General features: G+C 42.9%; 1 protein-coding gene across 3 annotated transcripts in view; it reads right to left on the bottom strand.

Annotated features, from left to right (window-relative positions):
* The window catches only part of LOC104599414 (translation initiation factor 3 (IF-3) family protein), a 60,213-nt gene that overhangs the window by 1,617 nt on the left and 36,395 nt on the right, over positions 1-22,201 (bottom strand). For 2 of the 3 annotated variants that reach the window (XM_010261940.3, XM_010261941.3), the window contains exons 7-8: positions 6,756-6,824; positions 3,806-3,868 (exon numbers count right to left, since the gene is read on the bottom strand). In XM_010261940.3, coding sequence (XP_010260242.1) covers positions 3,806-3,868; positions 6,756-6,824 — 132 coding nt within the window. The remainder of the gene's footprint in view (positions 1-3,805; positions 3,869-6,755; positions 6,825-22,201) is intronic. The other variant, XM_088886894.1, reaches the window with a different exon arrangement.

The raw sequence follows: 22,201 nt of genomic DNA, 5'->3' as shown, positions 1-22,201 counted from the left end.
TGATAAAATGAGAGTAGGCTAAGATACGGTCACGTGCATAGAAGGCCACCAACAGCTCCAGTTAGAAAAAAGTGATTTATTACAAGTGGAAGGGCTAGAAGAGCTAGGAGTAGACGAAAAAGGACATGGGTAATGATGAGGGCGGATTTGGCCCTCCAGTGAAATTGTGACACCTGGAACCTCATGCAAACCAAGTGCAGCCTCTTGACAACTGGGCAGCTCGGGAAGCTCGGGCAGCTCGGCAGAGCTTGCCACAGCTTGCCACTTACAGATAGCTCGGCATAGCCCTCTCCCAAACAGTTAGCCATCAGGGAGCTCAGCATAGATCTCCCCAGCTCGGCATAGCTCAGACAGCCTGGCGTCTTACGAAGAGCTCGCCACTTAGGGGCACCTTGGCACTTACAGATAGCTCGGCATAGGTAGCTCGGCACTTAGGGGCAGCTCGATGTATCGCAGGAAGATCTCCTGCCTGACAACCGTACCTGACAGATCTGGAGACTTGTGCCCACGTCTCTTGCTAGGCGGCGTCGTGCCTGCCAGTCCTGAGAGTTGTCCCTTGACTGGCAGAGCCGTACTCTGCAGCAGCCGCCTGCACCCGCCACCTCAGCTCTGGCAGTAACGACTGCAGTAGAGAGACAGAGGCGGTTACGCCTGACTTGACAGAGGCTGTTACGCCTAATTTGACAAGACACCACTATATAAGGACTCCGACCCCCAAAGACAAGGGGGAGAGAATGAAAGAATGGAGGTAATCCTTGCTCTCTAGCTCTCTCATTTCTCTCCAAGCTCCCTACAATCGGAATGCTAACTTAGGCATCGGAGAGTCCCCGCCGGGAAAATACCCCCGGGTCCTCTGATTCAGTTCTCGCAGGTCCCTCAGCTCCCGCCGCCTACAAAGGAGAGGAGATCACCTCATGCAGAGGGCAGCCGGGTTGTGCTACACCAGGGAGCTCCATTATCCTCTGAGTCACAAGCCACCTGGGAGCAGGTCAAATGACGAGGTACTTAGCCAAAAAATTGGTACATCACAAAAAAAAATTGGTACGCGACCAGAAACGGTTACATCAATTGGCGCCATCTGTGGGAACATGCTACAAAAATCTAAGTTCTCATCCTACTAAAGCTAAGTCCTCTTCTCCTAAAAAGCTAAGTCCTCACTTTTTAGAAATTGAAGCTCTCGCTTTATAGTTTACATTTTTTATGAACTCAAAGACTACGCAGGGAGCTAACAGACTAAGTTTACTTTCAATTCAGTTAAAGCCTCATCAGTCCTCTTCGCAAGGTCCCCCCTACAAAGATGAGCTCTTTGTGGCTTTCGCGGGAGTTGGCGGCCAACAGACTACATAGGCGCCCTTACTGGTCGAGCCTTCCAAGGCTCCCGTGTGAGCTGGCGACCTAAAGTTAGTAGTGTTGCCCCCGAAGGTTGAGCTCCTAGTAGCTTCTCGTAGGAGTGGGTGACTGGCATTACGAAGCTGATGCAGTGCAATCATAGCTCTAAGGCACCCACCTGGTCAGCTCGGCACCTTACAGGTAGCTCAGCACCTGGTCAGCCCGGCACCTCACTCGTAGCTCGGCACCTGGTCAGCTCGGCACCTCGCAGACAGCTCAGCACCTGGTCAGCTCGGCACCTTGCAGGTAGCTCAGCACCTGGTCAGCCCGACACCTCGCAGACAGCTCAGCACCTGGTCAGTTTGGCACCTCACAGGTAGCTCGGCACCTGGTCAGCCCAACACCTCACAGGTAGCTCAACACCTGGTCAGTTCGGCACCTCACAGGCAAAGCCTACGGGCCACATTACTGCTTAAGACCCAGTCGCCTCTTCGGCACGGGCAAAGTCAAAAAAGAGTGGACTACGAGTCACTCCCAAAAGCCTACGGGCCACATTACTACTTAAGACCCAATCGCCTCTTCGGCACGGGCAAAGTCAAAGAAGAGTGGACTACGAGTCGCTCCCAAAGCCTACGGGCCACATTACTGCTTAAGACCCAGTCGCCTCTTTGGCATGGGCAAAGTCAAGAAGAGTGGACTACGAGTCGCTCCCAAAGCCTACGGGCCACACTATTGCTAAATACCCAATCGCTTCCTCAGCATGAGCAAAATCAGCAAAAGTGAACTATAAGTTGCCCCCAGAGCCTAAGGGCTACACTACTGAACTGGCGGAGACCTCCTCACCTTACAGGCAGCTCGCCACAAACATGCAGCTCCCAAAGCCTAAGGAATTGGATCAGCACTTACTAGCTCGTCGACTTACGGGCCAAAAGAAGAAATCTACTCCCTTCGCTGAGTTACTCTCTGCTCGGGAGTAGGGGGCAAATGATGAGGGCGGATTTGGCCCTCTAGTGAAATTGTGACACCTGGAACCTCATGCAAACCAAGTGTAGCCTCTTGACAACTGGGCAGCTCGAGAAGCTCGGGCAGCTCGGCAGAGCTTGCCACAGCTTGCCACTTACAGACAGCTCGGCATAGCTCGGGCAGTTCGGCATAGCTCTCTCCCAGACAGTTAACCATCAGGGAGCTCGGCATAGATCTCCCCAGCTCTGCATAGCTCAGACAGCCTGGCGTCTTACGAAGAGCTCGCCACTTAGGGGCACCTTGGCACTTACAGGTAGCTCGGCACTTAGGGGCAGCTCGGTGTATCGCAAGAAGATCTCCTGCCTGACAACCGTACCTGACAGATCCGGAGACCTGCGCCCACATCTCTCGCTAGGCAGCGCCGTGCCTGCCAGTCCTGAGAGCTGTCCCTTGACTGGCAGAGCCGTACTCTGCAGCAGCCGCCTGCACCCGCCACCTCAGCTCTGGCAGTAACGACTGCAGTAGAGAAACAGAGGCGGTTACGCCTGACTTGACAGAGGCTGTTACGCCTGATTTGACAGGACACCACTATATAAGGACTCTGACCCCCAAAGACGGGGGAGAGAATGAAAAAATGGAGGTAATCCCTTCTCTCTAGCTCTCTCATTTCTCTCCAAGCTCCCTACAATCGGAATGTTAACTTAGGCATCGGAGAGTCCCCGCCGGGAAAATACCCCCGGGTCCTCTGATTCAGTTCTCGCAGGTCCCTCAGCTCCCGCCGCCTACAAAGGAAAGGAGATCACCTCATGCAGAGGGCAGCCGGGTTGCGCTACACCAGGGAGCTCCATCATCCTCTGAGTCACAGGCCACCTGGGAGCAGGTCAAATGACGAGGTACTTAGACAAAAAATTGGTACATCACAAAAAAAAATTGGTACATGACCAGAAACGGTTACATCAGGTAACTACATGGGGTCGGCTACATGAATCCTGTTTTGTCTTCACGGATTGGTGAAACAGGATTCATGTAGCCAACCCCATATAGTTGGGTTAAGGCATGGATGGTGATAATGATGAGTAACTAAAACAGATGTGAAATAAATAGACTATTAGTAATGGAAATTATAAACTTTCCAGGATATGTCATCCAAAATCCTCCTCTGAATGCCCTCTCCCTACAGAATGCCCTTACAGCCTTACGGCCCTTGATCATGTCAACCCTGTGCCCTTAATTAAATGTGTGGATTGGTACTGGACTATAATTCTGAAATTTCCATCCCTTTGAACTTATAATACTCAACTCAACAAAGCCTGCCCAACATTGTTGATTTTTTTTTCTTTTCTTTTTTTTTTTTTTTTTTTTTGGGGGGGGGGGGCATTGTTAATAATAACAGGTCAGAGACAGAAATGTTGATTTGATGATATTAAAGTCTCATATAATGGATATCCATTAAATGCTTCACTCTTAACTAATAACTAGGAACATGAAAAGAATCAAAAGGGTATGGTGGTACCAAAGGTGACAGACGAGATAATAGTCCTCCCAGATCTTGAATTTCAGTACCCGTGGCTGTACACTGTTACAGAATCAGTGAAACTAGCATTAGTTGACATATTTGAGGTAGAAATACAAAATATAGGCACAGACACTCAGCAAACATTTTTCAAATTCTACATGGCTGGTTACAGACTGACTTAATCCAGACTATTCCTATCAAAGCCCCAACTCACCAAACCCCAAGAAATGGTCTGGTAATAGATGAGCATTAATCAAGTGAACTCATATGCTTTAATATTTAAATAGCTAATTCTTATTATTTAGTTAACCTTGAGTTTTTTCTTAATTTGCACCACTGATTTACTCTTTTTTTTTCTTTCTTTTTTTTTTTTTGTCTCTTCAATGACAGTATCAGATGACTAGCTTCTAGAACGCCATAATCAAGATGAACCTTCCTGCAGCAAGGAACACATTCTGACTGTCAACCATCCATGTAGGTGAGAGCCCAATGGTTCCACTAGTAAGTAGTAACTTTCCCGCCCAAAGCTAAAAAGCTAGCACAAACAACATGCAATGACATTTTTTGAAGAGTAAAGGAAAAGTTCATTAAACAAGAAAATAGTACAATCTGAGAGGTGTCAAGGTGACACCTCAGCAAAAACAACTGAACAGACAGCTACTCTACTCTGAACTGATCAACATTACAAACTTGAATCTCAAGAACATTCCAAAACTCTCCCCCAATTCTGCCTGTTTAACTTGAGCAAAATCAGGGAGAACCAAAATCCAATCCATCACTAGTTTTCCAACCGAAGCCACCAGCACCTCAACACTCTTTGATTTGTTTTCAAACAACCTTCTGTTCCTTTCATTCCAAATGATCCAACACACACAGCAAATGGAATACAGCTCCAAATTATCCTTTCTTTCCTGCTACCTCTAAGCTTTGGCCAACTAGAAAACAGTTCTGTAGTTCTTGGCTGAAATGCTCTTACCCCGAATAGGAAGGAATGAAATTTCCAGATAAAATTTGCTATCTTGCAAGAGAAAAATAAGTGTCAAACTGACTCTTCTTCTGAACGGCACAAATAGCAGTAACTTTTCATGCAGAATCACCTGGTCTTCAAATGATATGAAGTCAAGATACTGTCGCAGAGCTATCAAGGATCAACCAAGCAAAGGCTTCAACCCTAGGAGGGATTAGATTCCCCCTAACACTTTCCAGATGGTCTGAATCCAATTGATCTCTGACCAGCTTCAGGTAGAAAGATTTCATCAAGAACATCCCATCCTTGCATTCCTTCCACCACAGCCCATCCCTTGAAGAGACTGAAACCTTTGTTTTCTTGAGTCTGTCCAGCAACATTAGGCACTCATCCAGCTCCAGGTCCAGCAAAGGCCTTCTAAACTCAGGACACCAGACCACCTGCTCCCTCCTTACCTCATACCACTGATCAACCCTCACTTGTTCTGACAGTCTATAGAGTCTTTGGCACAACTCACTCAACTTCCCCAATTCACACTACTCATCCTCCCAAAATCTCACCTTAGATCCATATCCCACTTTAAAATTGACCAAATGCTTAAATTCTTGGTTAAATTGTGTTATTCCTTTCCAAACACTCACCCCATAGGAACTTGATACGTCCCTTGACTCCCAGCGATTTAAAAGATTAAAGGGTTACAGGAACCAACAGCCACCTAAGTTGGTAGGTTCCCCATGTCTCACCTTTACCATTTGGACAACATGGAGGCACCATACAGCTCACTATTTTGTTCTTGCAATATGGGCAGATAAGCACACTAATTAATCGCTGTAGATCTATGTTTTGCAACTTTTAATTTAATTATTTAAATTTTGGAATACAGAGAAATACATGTGTGGATACCATTTGGTCAGAGAAAACAAGGACATAATGATAGTATTTAAGTGTTAAATGCATTTCATCTTAATCTCCAATTACCCTGATATACCAAGCTAAAAGCATGTTTTAAAATACCATTACCAGCATCTGTATCAGTAACTCAATTAAACCTTAAAAATCTGTTATCCCAAATCTGATATAACAAATTCTGTTTTGCCATTCAACTTGGAAAGCACAACCTTATCTTTTATTATGTAACAGCATATTATAATAATAAATGAAAAGACACATCTGCCCATAAGTGGGTTGCAGCAATAAAGTCAAAAACTACTAATAAAACAAAGAATAACCAGATCCATTAACAGACCAGTCCACATAATAGCAACATACTAATAATTGCAGCCCATATTTTAGCAACAAGAAACAAAACACATGAAGTCAAAAACTACTAATAAAACAAAGAATAACCAGATCCATTAACAGACCAGTCCACATAATAGCAACATACTAATAATTGCAGCCCATATTTTAGCAACAAGAAACAAAACACATGAATGCATTCAGTCTTATACTTCACATAAATTGGCCTTTTGCATATCTGTTATCCAGACACAATAATGATATATCTTATGCAATGGATAAGGCATAGATTGATATTAAAACCATGAATAAAATAGTGGCTATGTTACACAGATATGGAAAGGAGCCAAGGACACGGTGTCAAATATAGAGTTTACACTAAGCATCGCAGTATCATAACATAGTGGCCATATGAATTGAGTTATCAACAGGTACATCTGTTGATACCCCTCAATATAGATATATTCATTCTGGAACTTTTGTTGCACAAACTATCAATCCCACAAGTATGGGCACACATAAAGCACATCAATTAATACTTTTTTTTTTGAGAAATGATAACTATTTCTAATAATACATGTCTTATCCATTAAAGCAAATATGAATGAAGTTTCATTCTAATGGCATAAAAAACATTTTCTATACCCCAACAACCACCAAGCAAACACAGTTTCAGTATCAAGCTAATTGAAGCTTTGAAATCCCAAATTCAGAACAATCAAAGAGATGAAAATGGAGAACCTTCACTCGGTATCCACGTTCCATAAATCTCTTGGCCATATCTGCTTTCATTTGAAGGTCTCTTTGTTCCTGGATACAGAATAAGTAGGTCATAGTTCTATAAATATCAATGTAACTTAGTTTCTGAAGTCATGGATTGTTTGATAACACCCATTACCTTTCTAGGAAAAAGCTAAGTAATTTAGAGAATCAGAATAAAATGACAGTATAATAATTTATTTAATATTAGTGTGGGTAGTTTGGTAAATATTTTTATTTGTGTCATAGTTTTAAATATTAACGGGCTAGTGCAGTAGTGATGTCAACAGGTTGGGTCTGGTCAGGGTCAGGGTACACCCCAGTCCCGAGCTGATAAATAAATATGCAGAACCAGTCCTGAGCCAGACTCTATGGGGTCTATAATGACAAACCCCAAACTGAGCCAATTATAATTGACAGTTCTACTTTTAACCTGTAATTTGACAATGGACTTGTTTATTGTTAAATGACACATTTGGACATAATAATATGATAATAATACAAGTATACTGTATACCATGAGAAAGACATGTATTATACTAGTGGTTATCTTAGTCATATATGGTCAGTTCAGAACAACCAAAACCAGTCCTAACAATTATAATGGGGACTGTTGAAATAGCACGAGTTATGAGTATTCTTGTCCATGTAGTTAATCTTCTATAAGGGTTAATATTGACATTTTATATTATCTTCTTTTTATCAATGACATTTTATATTATTTTATTTCACAAAGATATATAATTCAATGAAGTTGGGCACACCCACTAATTTTCCCTCTTAGTCTCATCTCTTCTTCTTCTTCACTAGTTTCTCCTTGATTCAACTAGAATCATATCACCACATCTCAAGTTGGTATCTTTTTGAACTGAGAACCTTGCTGGTGTCACTGACATTACAAGATGACATCAGCAGCAGTACGGTTGATTCAATTTCAGTCTGAGAAAACCCTAGAATTGAGTAGAGGATGAAGGGTATTTTCCTGCAGCTTCCCCAATGACTAGAAAAGGTTTCAGATTTTTTATTGATTTTACAGTGGAAATTTGCAATGGATACCAGATCTGGTTTCTGGTTTGTACGGATCAGTATGAGAAGATTTGAGGACAGGATCCACACTACAGTGTTTGATCCACCTCATATTTCTGGATTAGAGACAGTTGATCACACAATTTTTTGCAGGTTAATAAATATTTAGCAGAGTTTCTTCCAAGTATATATTGCTGCACAGGCCTGTGTTCAAGGTTTTATAGGCTGTTTTCACTATGTGCAATTTGAGGAAATGGTTCATCAGTGCTTTGGCAGGATTATGATGTTTCTTTGGTGTTGTATTTGTGTGAACAGTAGCAGGTTTGTGTTCCCAGTCTTAACTAGGAGTCTCTCTAGAACTTTGTAAGAGGCATGTACTGGGAGTTATTTACCATGTGAAGTAAGGGGGTACAAATTTGACTAGAGAATGGCTTCTGGTTAAGATGATAAGGTCCCGGGACCTAGTACAGTCACTACAGTGTCTATTGGTAACAAGGATAACACATAGACCACAACTGTGAACCTTTGATGGGATAAACTACCTGGAGTGGGCATGGTCAGTAAGAATCTCAATTGGTGGTAGAGGAAAGTCAGGTTACTAGATAGGGAAATAAAAGGAACCTGCCTCTAATGATTCCTCCCATGCCCAAATGAGAAGAGAACACTATAATTATGTCTTGATTAGTTTGGTCCATGCAGCCTCACATTGCTAGGAACTACATGCTCCTTGATTCATCCAAGGAGATATGGGATGCATCAGCTGAAACTAATTCTAAGGTGGAGAACACCATGGTGTATCAGTTCAGAAAAGAGGCGAATAACCTTTACTTAGAGGGAGCTGTTTACTTCCATGTATTCTTCTTCCTTTGTCAAATTTTTTAGAGGTGGAACAATGGCATTGTGCGAGGAAGCAAAGATGTGCAAGAGATTGCAAGAAAAGGTAACGTGTTTGAATCCCAAGCAGTTTGATTGTCAATTAGAATTGCAGCAAACAACATATTCTTAGTAAGGAAATGCTAAGCCTGGCAGAAGCGGATTCTCTTTTTCAAGTACATGAGAATCATAAAATTACCGTAGTACAACAATCACACATAGGTCATCACCCTAGCTTAGTTTCTGCCAAACAAAAGGGGAAAGGAAAAGCTGTCCAAAAGCAAAGAATCTGAGGAAGTTACATGTGATTACTATAAGAAACCTCACCATACCAGAGATAAATGCTAGAAAATCAATCAACACTTGAGACCATATCCAAGTTTAAATGAGGAATGAAAGGTTTTGCTAATCTACACTAGAATCCATTACTACTAAAAGGACTATAACCATTGAGATGTTGACAAATGCTAGGGCTAAGATTAAGAAATTTATTTGCTTTCTAAAACAATTGGAAGGCTTTCCTCTATTCCCTTCTTATCAATTGAACTCTAATAAGGATAAAGTTTATGTAGCCGATGGTTTACTTGACCCCATATCTGGAAAGGATATTAGTGATCTACGTTTCTTGATTTGTTCTTCATGTACCCAAATTAATTGTAAAATTACCTGCCATTAGCTGCATAACAAAGAGTTAAACTGCTGCATAACACACTTTCCTGGCCATTGTGTTTTTCAGGACCTGGAGTCGAGAATCTGTTTGTCTCACCATGGTTGTTCCTAATAACAACAATATTATCTACATAGACAATTAAAATGGTAACAGAGTCTCCTTCTGTTTTAATGAACAAGGTGATAATCTTCAGATTGCTTGAACCTAATTTTTAGAACCACTCCCTTTGACTAGCTTAGTATGCAGAGGGACTTGTAGGTGTACCCTCACCACCAAAAGGTAACACTAGTGACAACACAACCACCACCACTGGGGGACTTGAATCTAGGTCCAAATACCTCAAGTAATTCTCCTTCTAATTTCCTACTTGTAGATCATATGACTATGTACCCTCCTAATATCTACTTGTTTTGATCTAGAGGAGATAAAGGAAGCAGTGTTCTCAATGGACAGGACAAAAGCTCCAGGCCCAAATGGTTTCACAATGGCATTTTATCAGGATTGTTGGGATATTGTGAAGCAAGATCTAGTGTTGGTTTTTGAGGAGTTCCATAAAAGGGGAATAAGTAATCGAGGTTTAAATTCCACATTCATTGCCTTGGTCCCAAAGAAGAAAGAGGTGTCACAACCAAGGGATTTCAGACCTATTAGTTTGGTGAATAGTCTGTACAAGATAATTGCAAAAGTGTTGTCTCTAAGGATTAAGAAAGTTTTTGCTACCATTATTGCACCCAACCAAGGTGCTTTTGTGAAGGTAAGGCATATTAGTGATCAAATTTTGATTGCAAATGATAGTTTGGAGAGCTTTAGGAAATCCAAGAAGAAGGGAGTGGTATGCAAGTTAGACTTAGAGAAGGCTTATGACCTAGTTGATTGGTCCTTCTTGGTGGAGGAGATGAGAAGTTTTGGCTTTGGAGATAGGTGGTGTAGATGGGTTTGGGGTTGTGTTAGGAGCTGCCACTATTCAATCTTGGTGAATGGAACTGTGGTGGATTTCTTTCCTGTCGTGAGAGGAATAAGACAAGGAGATCCGCTCTCCCCCTTTCTATTCACTCTGATTGCAAATGTCCTGGGGAGACTGATCCATAGAGCTGACTCGAGAAACCTAATAAAAGGATGGAGAGTTGGAAGGGGGGGAATACCACTTACACACTTGTAGTTCGCAGATGACACAATCCTGTTCTGTGAAGGTGGGGACCTAAATTGGATCGGGAATTTAAAATTGACAATACAACTCTTTGAGCAAATGTCTAATCTTAAAGTGAACTTTGATAAGAGTTGCTTGGTGGGAGTGAATTTGGAGGAGAGGGAAGTAAGTGAATGTGCAGGTTTGTTAGGTTGTGTAATCTCGGATTGGCCTATCATTTACTTGGGCCTCCCCCTAGGAGATAACCCTAGGAATGAAAGCTTTTGGAACCCGGTATTAGAGAGATTTGAGAAAAGGCTAGCTTCTTGGAGGAAAAATTATCTCTCTTTAGGGGGATCACTCTGATTAGGTCTACCCACTGTTGTTAAGACGACTAGGCGATTTTTAGAAGTCACCTCGCCCAACGCCTAGGTGTTTTTGTATTAGGCACTCACACATATATATGCTATACTATTATTTTGAATATGCATGTATTATATATCATTTTTATTGGTTTGTTTTATCTTATTACAATACACCCTGTTGTATATTATCATTTTTATTAAAGTAATTCTCTTTTACTTTAATAAAAGAGAAGAGAGATCGAGAGCTGAGAAGAGAAAATGATGACAAGAAGTTTCCAAGTAGTCCAAGACCTCCTAGTACGTTTTTTCCTTCTCCTCCTCTTCCTTCTTCTTCTTAACAATCCTCCTCCATTTTTTTTAGCCTGAAACAGGGTCTCCACCCACTTAAACACAATCCACATCGCCCTTTTGGACAACTTATGTTGTGAACAAAACAGGGGCTCCGCCCCCTTATTTTTCACTCTTCTCTTATCTGCAATCCCCCATTTTTTTGGCCTGGATGCTATGGCATTTTATGTTTTATTCGAATGATTTTATTGCTAATAGCTAGCATACAAGTATGTTGGTTAGTAAAAAAAACCAATAAGCTTAAGAGGAGTAGGGATATATATATTTTATACTTTCAAATTCCATCGCCTAGGCGACTGAGCGCCCTGTGGTCGCCTAGGCGAGCCTAGGTGCCTTGACAACTATGGGTCTACCCTAGCTAATCTTCTTGTTTACTTCCTGTCAGTGTTTAAGATTCCACAAAGGTCTCTAACAAGGTGGAATTAATGAGGGATTTTTTATGGGAACCAAGAGTGGAGAAGCAAGACCATAGGGTGAGTTGGAAGGTGGTAACTAGAAGCAAGAAGCTAGGGGGGCTTGGGATTGGGAATATTAGGAAAAGAAAAATGGCGTTGTTGGGGAAATGGTTGTGGAGGTTTCCACTGGAAAGGGACAAATTGTGGACGAAGATAGTGGCTAGCATACATGGGTTGGATGAGAACGACTGGGCTACAGCTGCTTCCCCTTGGAAAGCCATTCATGATCTGCTTCCAGTTTTCTCCCCTTAGATCAGGTATGATTTGAACTCTGGTAATCGAATAAAATTTTGGGAGCAACTTTGGGTTGGGGACTTACCCCTGAGTAGACCTGTTCATGGGCCGGGCCGGGCCGGGCTTTCACTTGTCACTAATGAAAATATACTAGGCCCGAGCCCGAGCCCGAGCCCGGCCCGACCAACAGGCCTATAACTTGGGCCCGAGCCTGGCCCTGGTAAAAAGCCCGAAACCTGAGCCCGAGCCCGAATCCCGACCTAATTGAAAAAAAAAACAATTTTCCCTATTCAAATTAGAATTAAAAATTCAGATAGTATTTTTTTTCTATTTAAATGAACAATGGGCCTACAATATGGTATTTTTCCCTTTCTTTTATATTTTAAAACACAATTTTACATTCTTAAATCAAAAAATTTATTCAAATGGACATAATCACAACTAATTTTAAGTTTAATATTAGGTCGGGCCGGGCTATTTTGACAAAACCCGAGCCCGACTCGAATTTATTGTGGGCTGGGCTTTTTGGCCCGAATTTAAGCCCGCGGGCCTATAAGCATGTTCAAGCCCGTTCGGGGGTCGGGCCGCGCCAAGCCACCCGACCCATGAACAGGTCTACCCCTGAGGGACCAATTTCCTTCTTTGTATGCTTTGTCAGGTTTGAAAAGTGAACCCATCTCCTCTTTCTTAGTTCCTTTTGATTCTTCTTTTGGTTATGGGTGGAACCTGGGCCTGAGAAGGGCAATTAGGGATATAGACTTGGGCTGTATTTCATCTCTGCTAGCCATCCTTGAAAATATTTTCTTGAACCCTTGTAAGGGAGACACCAGAGTCTAGAGCCCTTCCTCCTCTAGCTCCTTTTCTTGTGCTTCGTTTTTTGAGACTTTAGTTCAGCCTACTATTCCTCTTAGGTTTTCCTTCGCTGTTAAAGAGATTTGGAGCAAAGCCATTCCTCCTCGGGTTGGTAATTTTTGTTGGGAAACTTTCTTGGAAAGAATTAACACAAATGACTTGCTTCAAAGAAAGAGGCCCAATTATTGTTTACTTCCCAATAGGTGTAATCTTTGCAAAGCTGATGGGGAAATGGGTTACCACATTATGATTACTTGTCCAGTTACTAAAACTGTTTGGGAGTGGGTGTTCTCCCTTTTTGGGTGTACTTGGAATCCCCCCATGAGTGTGCAAAGCTTGTTCTCTCCTTCATTCTTTAGATGGCCTAAGAAAAGAGGGAAGGTTGTGGAGAAGCATTAGAGTGACATTTTGTTGGCCAGTATGGGAAGAGAGAAACTCACGAATATTTTCAGACAAGGAAAGAACCACGGAAAACTTATTAGAACTGATACACTTAAGGGTAGCTCACTGGCTGAAATCTATGGAGCTATTCTCAGAATTTTCCATGGTTGACTTATTGAGAAAGTGGAAAGAGGTAGCTACCTCTGCCCATTGTAAGAGGACCTCTAGGCCCTCTTGGTCCCCCCCACCTCCCGCTGGATTCAAAAGACTGAATGTTGATGGAAGTAGCTTAAGGAATCCAGGGCCTTCTGGGATTGGGGGTGTGTTCAGGAATGAAGTTGGGATTATTACTGCCATGTTCTCAGGCTCAAATGGAGAGGGTGACTCTCTTAGGGCTGAGATTCTAGCAGTTCTTGACGAAATCCAAAGAGCAAGAGAATTAAACATCAAATGCTTAGTTATTGAAGGGGACTCAGAGGTGGTGATTAGGTGGCTGAAACGAGACAACAGTGGTTTGTGGAGCTACAGCAATGAAAAGAAAAAATTTAAATGGCTGAGTAAGGATATTGAGGTGAAGTACAGCTGGGTGAAGAAAAGTGTTAACTTAATGGCTGATGGGTTAGCTAAGCAAGGGGTGGTTAAGGAATCTCTGTTTTGGGCTAATTTTTAGCTTCTTTCTTTGTCCTTTTGTTGTTGGGGAGTTAAGATAGTTTACCTCCCCCTTTCTATAATTAAAGTTTCACAATTCTTATTAATTAATAAAGCTTATTGTTATCGATCAAAAAAAAAATCCACTTGTTTCCTTGTGTAAAGGCAAAAGACGAAGTATCCAATCCTCTTCTAGAACTGCACATTATCATCATCCTAAGCCTTCTCAACTATATGGGTCAGCTGCATGCATTTTGTTCTACCATTCCACTCTACTCAGTGCTGTATCCATTGTTAAAGTATGATCACTATACACAAAATCCCTTCCCAGCCCAGATTTAGCTAGATTATCATCCACATGGTTTAATTCTCTAGGAATCCATCTGAAGCTGCATTATAAGTAAGAGGCCAGCTCCCTGATTTCTAACAGCAAATGAGATTGTTTCCACGAGTCCAAAGTCTGTCCTGAAGCCCAGCTTATAACATTCCTCGAATCTCCTTCAACTGCAATGAAACAGAACTGATGAGATTTGACAATTCTGAGGCCTTCCAGGAGGGCCCTGGCCTCTGCTTCAGACACATCAGCCACCTTTGCAGGGCCACTAAAGGCCCAAGTCACATCTCCATTCACTCTTCGGATCAAACCTCCTATTCCAGCATTTGGGCTGTTCTCTGCAGACCTCCTAAAGCTGCCATCAAAATTTAGAATGAGCTCACAATCTTGTCTTGGGGTGATTTTCAGGGGAGGCTGAGGGTGAAAAGGAGAGGTTGACAGAAGGGCTGTCCAATCTCTTTGTATGTCATTCCGATTGATACCCTCAAACACTTTACTATTCACCATCCAGCTGCTAATGTTAGCTAGGATACGATCTCTAAGAGTCTCCAAGGAGGAGTAACTCTCATCAAATAATCTCCTATTTCTTTCCTTCCAGATATTCCACAAGACGGCATGTACAATTACTTTCCAGAAACAGTTTCCTCTCTTGCCCGAAGTCAACTTTAGACCTTGCCAAGAGTTGATAAACTCTATAACAGTGTTTGGGGGAGTCCAGCCTGCCCCTAGCTGCTGAGTCGAGGAAGAATTGCCAAAGGCTTCTGGCAGAAATACAGTTAAAGAAAAGGTGTCCAATAGATTCACCATCCTTATAGCACATCAAACAAACAGAAGGAGAGATATAGCGGTGTCCTTGAAATCTCTTTTGGAGGTTGTCACAGGTATTCAGATTTGAGCAAGAAGCCTCCCAGACCATAAAAGAAACTCTAAGGGGAACTGTGGGGAGCAAAATCATTTTGCCCGGAAAAGGAGAGGGGGATGGGATGGTGGTTAGGTGCTGAGGGAAGGAAGAGGTAGTGAAGGAGCCATGTGGGGTTAAGGACCAAATAAGCTTGTCCTCAGTGGAGGGGGAGATGAAAACTTCTGAGAAAAGGGAGAGTAAGGAGCTGATCTCAGGTACTTCCAAGTCTCTCAGCTGTCTATGAAAGTTGAAGTTAAAAGTGAGGGCCCCTGATCCTCTTATTAACGTAGCAGAAATGAGAGCTTGTTTGTCACACACTAGCCTAAAGAGAGAGGGGAAGGCTTCACAGAGAGGAATGTTTCCCCACCAAAGGTCTGTCCAAAATTTAATTATGTTTCCATTTCCTACTTTCAATCTAATAAGGGGAGAAAAGGAAGCAAAAGAATGGGGGATACCTTTCCAAGGATTTCAAGAGGAATGAGCTGGTAAAGGGAGAGAGTTGTCCCATCCCCAACTGCTTCTACCATATTTCTGCGAATTACAGAGGCAGACAGAGAGTTTTGTTCCGTTTTGAACCTCCAAAGCCACTTCCCAAGGAGAGCCTGATTTCTTTCGGAGATGTGACCCAACCCTAATCCCCCTTCTTTCTTTTCCTTGCCTTGCACAGAACTTTCCAATTTACTAGGTGGCAGGCTTTCCAATTTACTAGGTGGCACCCAACCCTAATGTCTTTGGATTTTTTCCAATCTATTTCTGATCTTAGCAGGAACTTTGAAGAGGGATAGGAAGTAGGTGGGGAGATTTTGAGAGTGTGGCCTTGATGAAGGTTAGTCTACCACCTTTGGAGAGATAATTTCGCTACCAAGTGCTTAACCGTCTCTCACATTTCTCAAATGACAGCATCCCAAAAACTTACAGATCTCGGGTTTTCCCCAAGGGGGAGGCCCAGGTATGAGAAAGGGAGAGAATCCACCCTGCAACCCAAAGCATCTTTCAGGTCTATCATCAGCTGAGGAGGGGTATTGATGCCTGTGATACTGCTTTTCTCTAAATTTGTCTTCAGCCCTGTTACTGCTTCAAAACATTTCAAGATCCTCTTCAACAAAGAGGGCCAGATGCAACCCCTGTTCTGATGCCGTCTAAGGAATTGGACAAAATAAACAATACTAAGAACGTTTTGGTCAAAAGGGGTGGTATTTTGGAATCGAATGGGGAACAACTTAACCAAGTGATGGACAAAGAGCAGGATTTTGGTGAGCAAGTAGGAGAGTTTCACTGCCAGCCAGTCTTTGGGGACCAACACATAGATGAGCTACAAAGCCTCAGGAGTTCGTCGAAAGAGATTTCTTTTGCAGGAAGCATTTCCCAACCTATAGTTCCCTCTGAGGAAATTGGTTTACCCCAGAGTCTTGGTGTCTTAGCTACAAGGGAAACTATCCATTCTTCTACTGACCCTTTCCTGGCGTCCACCCAAGGTATGGCTGTGAATTTCCATTTCGGTACTAACTCCTTGTCTTTTGATGCTGTTCCAGATTCCCATCCAGCCATCTTGCCACAAACCCATCCTAACCTTGGGGTGGATTGTGGGGGGGAAAAGGTTCAAGGAAGAGGAGGAGGAGGAGATGGGAGAGAGAATTTGGAAGCTAATAGAAATTTTTTTGGAGGAAATGAAAAGGAAAGAAGCTGAGACAAGAAGTTTGGGTAGGACTCTAAGGGGTGAGAGTGCTGATGGGAATGGGCAGACAAAGGAGGTAGGGACAGAGGAGAGTAATGAGGAAGAGGAGGAAAGATGTTCTAAAGAAACTGACGAGGAGGATGTGGTTGCACAGTTTGTTGAGCAAATGGGGTGTAAAGTGAAGAATTCAAATGAGTTAAAGGTTTTTTTGAGGAAAGGAAAGGTAGAGAGCAAACTGAGAAAGAGGAAGTTGAGTGAATCAGAAAGGCTAAGGTGAGATGTAGAAGAAGATAAGGAATTCAGTGAGAGGAAGGACAAAAGAAGAGGGGTTAATTGACAAGGGAACAGGTAAGGGGTAAATAGTAAGTGGAGATGGAAGATTCCCAGTTGGAATGTTAGGGGGTTCGGGGGAGTTAGGAAAAGTCCTTTAATAAAAGAAGTAATAAAAAGAGAAGATCCAGATGTAGTGCTGATTCAGGAGTTTAAGCTGATGGAGTTTGATAGAAGATGGACTAGATCTTTGTGGAAGGTAAGGGGCATTAACCGGCTATTTGTCCTTCTTGGAGAAGGTCAGGAGGATTAGTGAAATTGTGGAAAGAAGAGGTTTTGGAGGGAGTCGAGGAGCTGATTGGGAAGTTCACTGTATCTATTAAGTTCAGACACATGGTAGACAGGTTTGAGTGGGTACTAACCAATGTGTATGGTCCAACTAGTTACAGAGAAAGAAGCGAGTTTTGGAAAGAATTGGGAGACATTAGAGGACTCTGGGAAGGCCCATAGTGTTTAGGAGGAGATTTCAATGTCATCAGATTCATAGAGGAGTCCAATAGTGTGAGGAGAAGCAGCAGCACTAGCATTAGAAGATTTAACTGTTTTATTAACAGTTTTGAGTTGAAAGAGGTTCCTTTGCTGCATGGTCTATTCACTTGGTCCAATCTTCAGGAGAACCCTATATGCTCTAAGTTGGATAGGTTCTTATTCACAACAGATTGGGAGGAACACCAGGGGCTGTTAATTCTAAAACATTGCCTAGAGTAACATCAGATCATTGGCCTATTACCTTGGTGAGAGAGGATCTTGGCAAAGTCCCACACCTTTCAGATTTGAGAACATGTGGCTATCTCACCCTGGATTTATTGATTTGGTGAAAATTTGGTGGAATAGCAATAACCCAAGGGCTAATTGGGAGGGTATGAAATTTCATTGGAATAGGCTACATTTTGGAAGGATTGAAGAGAGAAAACAAGTACCAAGGTTCAAAATTTTCGATATGATACGCCCCTTCAAACATATCGTATCGTATCATTGGCTTAACGATATGCCCCTACAGGGGTTGTATCAAGGTGTGACCTGGTTCAGGGGGTAGACCAGCCTTAGCCGACCCCTCTGAACCAGTTTCAAATAAAAAAAAAAGGGAGAGCAAGCTTCGACGGCGTATCGGCCTGTATCGATATTTTAAACCTTGACAAGTAGTGATCAATCAAATTGAGGAGTTGGATGCCAAAGAAAGGGGATAATTTTGAAATGAGACACAAGCAAGAAAGATGGGAGCTTAGAAAGCAGTTAGAAGACATCTTATACAAAGAGGAAGTCAGCTGGAAGCAAAAGTCTAGGCATAAGTGGGTGAAAGAAGGTGATAGGAACACTATGCAATGGCCAATGATAGGAGGAAAAGCCTGATTTCTATGTTGGAGGTTGATGGGGTGTCCTTAATTCAACAGGATGAGATTGTGAGGGCCTTTATGGAGCACTTTAAATATATTTTTAGAAGGCCCTTAAACCAGAGAATCTAGGTAGAAGGGTTAGAGTGGCCAAAATTATCTGAGGAGAACAAGAAGTGGCTTGAAAGAAAGTTTGAGATGGAGGAAATAAGAGAAGCAATATTTTCAATGGATAGATCCAAAGCACCAAGACTGGATGGATTTACCATGGCTTTTTACCAAGACTGTTGGGAGATACTATGTTATGGGCCCGGGCATAGGATCTCATCACGGGTCGGTCCACGGGGAGAACCTCTAGTTTCCCCTTGCCCCTCCCTTTGCGTGCTGACCCTATCGTGGCGACCTAAGGGGTGATTTGTCCAAGAGATCACCCTAACTCTCCTTTACTCTTCTCTTGACTGAAATTTTGGATGCCTTTATTCAATAATAGTGGCTCCTTAAATAGAAGATTACAAGAGTCCTGCTCTTAGGGAGACTCCTTGCTGAATAGGGAGACCTCCAACTCTATCTTGATAAGATAAGACTGATAAGATAAGATAAGTCTCTCTTAATCCTAATCTAATCTACTGACTTAATAAGATAAGAATAACAAGATAGTCTAATCTAATATGCTGAATGGATAAGACTGTTGCTGCCGAATTGGATAGGATGAGAACACCGGATCATTGCTGCTACTGCTCCCAATACGCATCCACATCATTACTCCCCTCTTGGACTACGAGCTTGTCCTCAAGCTCGAATTCAGGATTGGTGTCGGGAAACACCATCAAAGGAATCCCGGATAGGTGGAATGGCTTTGCCCTCCTGGATCGGGTTCCAATGAAGAGGGTTCATTCTCATCTTCCTCTTGTTTCACCAGGAGGCAGAAAAGTCTCTTGCACTTGTGCCCTGCTGAGTAGAGTTCATCGCAAATAAAACATTGTCCCCTCGCCCTGCGTTCCGCCATCTCAGCCCTAGACAAGTGCTTAATAGGGGGTGCAACGACGCTGCTCCCCACACTGGATGCTGATCTGGAATTGTTGCTCGTCTGCGGCTTCCGTTCTTGGTTGGCTACTGAATATGGAGCCATTCCAAGTGGTTCCGGGGATGCCCATGCTGATGGAAGCCGCCCCATACTGAAGGTTTCGCGGCTGAGTTGTAGTTTGCATTCGAAGGCGCGAGCTATATTCATGGTTGTAACCAAGTTGGGGGGATTCTGCATTTCCACGTCCACCCGCAGGGGTTCTGCTAACCCAGCGGTGAACATGTCTACCTGCTGGTCCGGTCGCACTGAAGATGCCCTCATGAGGAGGGTCTGGAACTGGTGCTGGTATTCAGCTCGCCTAAGGGGTTGCTTGTCAGTGGGGGCCCAAATCTAAGAAGGCAGTAGGACTTGAATTGGGTCCAACTGAGCCCAGATTTTTCCTGTTCTAATCGATAGAACCAGAGTTGCGCTTCCTCTATTAAGTGAAAGGCGGCTAGGCTTACTTATCCCGGTCGTCTGTCCGTTGATTTCGAAAAAACTGCTCGCACCAGTACAGCCAGACCAAGGGATCTCCGTTGCCGTTGTACGACGGGAATTCTAACCTGTTGTACTTGGTGATGACTGCGGCCCCCTAGTTGCCGAACTGCTGTTCGCCGGAAGACTCCGATAGATCTGGTCGGCGGCCACTAGTGGTTGTCACCCCTTCTGTGTTCCTCTCTTTGCTAGAAAGGAATAACTCCATCAGACGCCGTAGCTCCCTGACTTCGTCCTTGATTTCCCGTACTTCCGAGCTGGTCTCCATGATCCGGTGCTCGAGTTCGTGGACCCTGGACGGCAGCTGCTCCAGATCACCCATGACACCTTGCTTTGATACCAAAATGTTATGGGCCCGGGTGTAGGATCTCATCATGGGTCGGTCCACGGGGAGAACCTCTAGTTTCCCCTTGCCCCCTCCCTTTGCGTGCTGACCCTATCGTTGCAGCCTAAGGGGTGATTTGTCCAAGAGATCACCCTAACTCTCCTTTACTCTTCTCTTGACTGAAATTTTGGATGCCTTTATTCAATAATAGTGGCTCCTTAAATAGAAGATTACAAGAGTCCTGCTCTTAGGGAGACTCCTTGCTAAATAGGGAGACCTCCAACTCTATCTTGATAAGATAAGACTGATAAGATAAGATAAGTCTCTCTTAATCCTAATCTAATCTACTAACTTAATAAGATAAGAATAACAAGATAGTCTAATCTAATCTGCTGAATGGATAAGACTATTGCTGCCGAATTGGATAGGATGAGAACACAGGATCATTGTTGTTGTTGCTCCCAATACGCGTCCACATCATACTAAAGCAGGATATCATTAAAGTGTTAATGAATTCTTCCTTAGGGGATTGATAAATCCGGGGCTGAACTCAACTTTTATTGCTTTGGTCCCAAAGAAAGTGGGAGCAATTCAACCAAGAGACTTTATACCTATCAATTTGGTCAATAGCTTGTATAAAATCACTGCAAAGGTCATGTCTACAAGAATTAGGGAGGTGTTCCAGATCTAATTTCACAAAATCAAGGGAAACTTGTGGGGAATAGACAGATTGTGGATCAAATTTTAATTGCCAATGAGTGTATGGAGGATCTAAGGAGAACGAGGAAAGAGATCAAATTTTTTATGCAAGTGTTGGACTGTTTTGGCTTTGGGGAGAAATAGTGTAATTGGATCTTGGATTGTATTGAGACTTTTCATTATTCCATCCTAGTAAATGGAACTGTAGTGGATCACTTCCCAAGTATTAGGGGAATTAGACAAGGGGACCCCCCCCCTCTCTCCTTTCCTTTTCACCTTGATTGCAGAAGTTTTGGGAAGGCTAATTGAGAGAGAAAATTCGAGATGTCTTGTGAGAAGGTAGAGGGTTGAAAAAGACAATATTCCTATCACCCACTTACATAGTTTGTTGATGATACAATTCTGTTTTGTGAGGGGGAGGATGTGAGATGGGCCAAAAACTTGAAGTTGGTATTCAAGTGTTTGAACAAATGTCAAATATGAGGGTGAATTTTATTAAGAGCTGTGTGGTGGGGATCAATATGGAGGAGAGAGATGATGGAGAGGGCTGAAGCTTTGGGTTGTGTGGTGTCTCAATGGTCTCTAAAATATTTGGGAATGCCTCTAGGGGATAATCCAAGGAAAGAGAGCTTTTGGAGTCCTATGATTGATAGGTCTACTAAGAAGTTGGCCTCTTGGAAGAAGAATCACTTATCTTTGGGTGGCAGAATTACCTTGATTAAGTCTACATTGGCTAGTTTGCTTGTGCATTACTTATCAATTTTTAGGATCCCAGTGAAGATAAGTAGAGTTTCGGAGAAGTTAATGAGGGACTTTTTGTGGGAACCAGGGGAGGAGAGGAAGGATCACAGGGTGAATTGGGATTTGGTTTCTAAAAGTAGGGTTGATGGAGGGTTAGGATTAGATAACATTCGAAAGAAAAATGAAGCTCTATTGGGGAAATGGTTGTTGAGGTTGGAAGGTGAGAGGGATAAGTTGTGGACTAGGGTAATTCTGAGTATTCATTGTCAGGTAGATGACAACTAGGACACTACAACTTTGGCAAGGTCTATTGGTGCCTCTCCTTGGAAATCTATACATGCCATTCTTCTTTTTTGCAGCTCATCAGGTATGACCTCTGCTCTAGAAATCAAGTAAGATTTTGGGAGAACATTTGGGCGGGTGAGGTACCTTTGAAAGACCAATTCCCTCCTTGTTTTTTCTCCCCAGGTATAAAGGCAAGGTTGTGTCCAGTTTTCTAGTTCCTTCTTTGTCTAACTTTGGGTTTGATTGGGATTTGGACTTTAGAAGAGGCCTA

Source organism: Nelumbo nucifera, chromosome 1 (assembly GCF_055504915.1).
Source record: "Nelumbo nucifera cultivar China Antique chromosome 1, China Antique-T2T, whole genome shotgun sequence".
NCBI classification, from domain to species: domain Eukaryota; kingdom Viridiplantae; phylum Streptophyta; class Magnoliopsida; order Proteales; family Nelumbonaceae; genus Nelumbo; species Nelumbo nucifera.
Note: the sequence above shows the minus strand (reverse complement) of the source record. Positions and strands in the feature narration are given on the sequence as shown.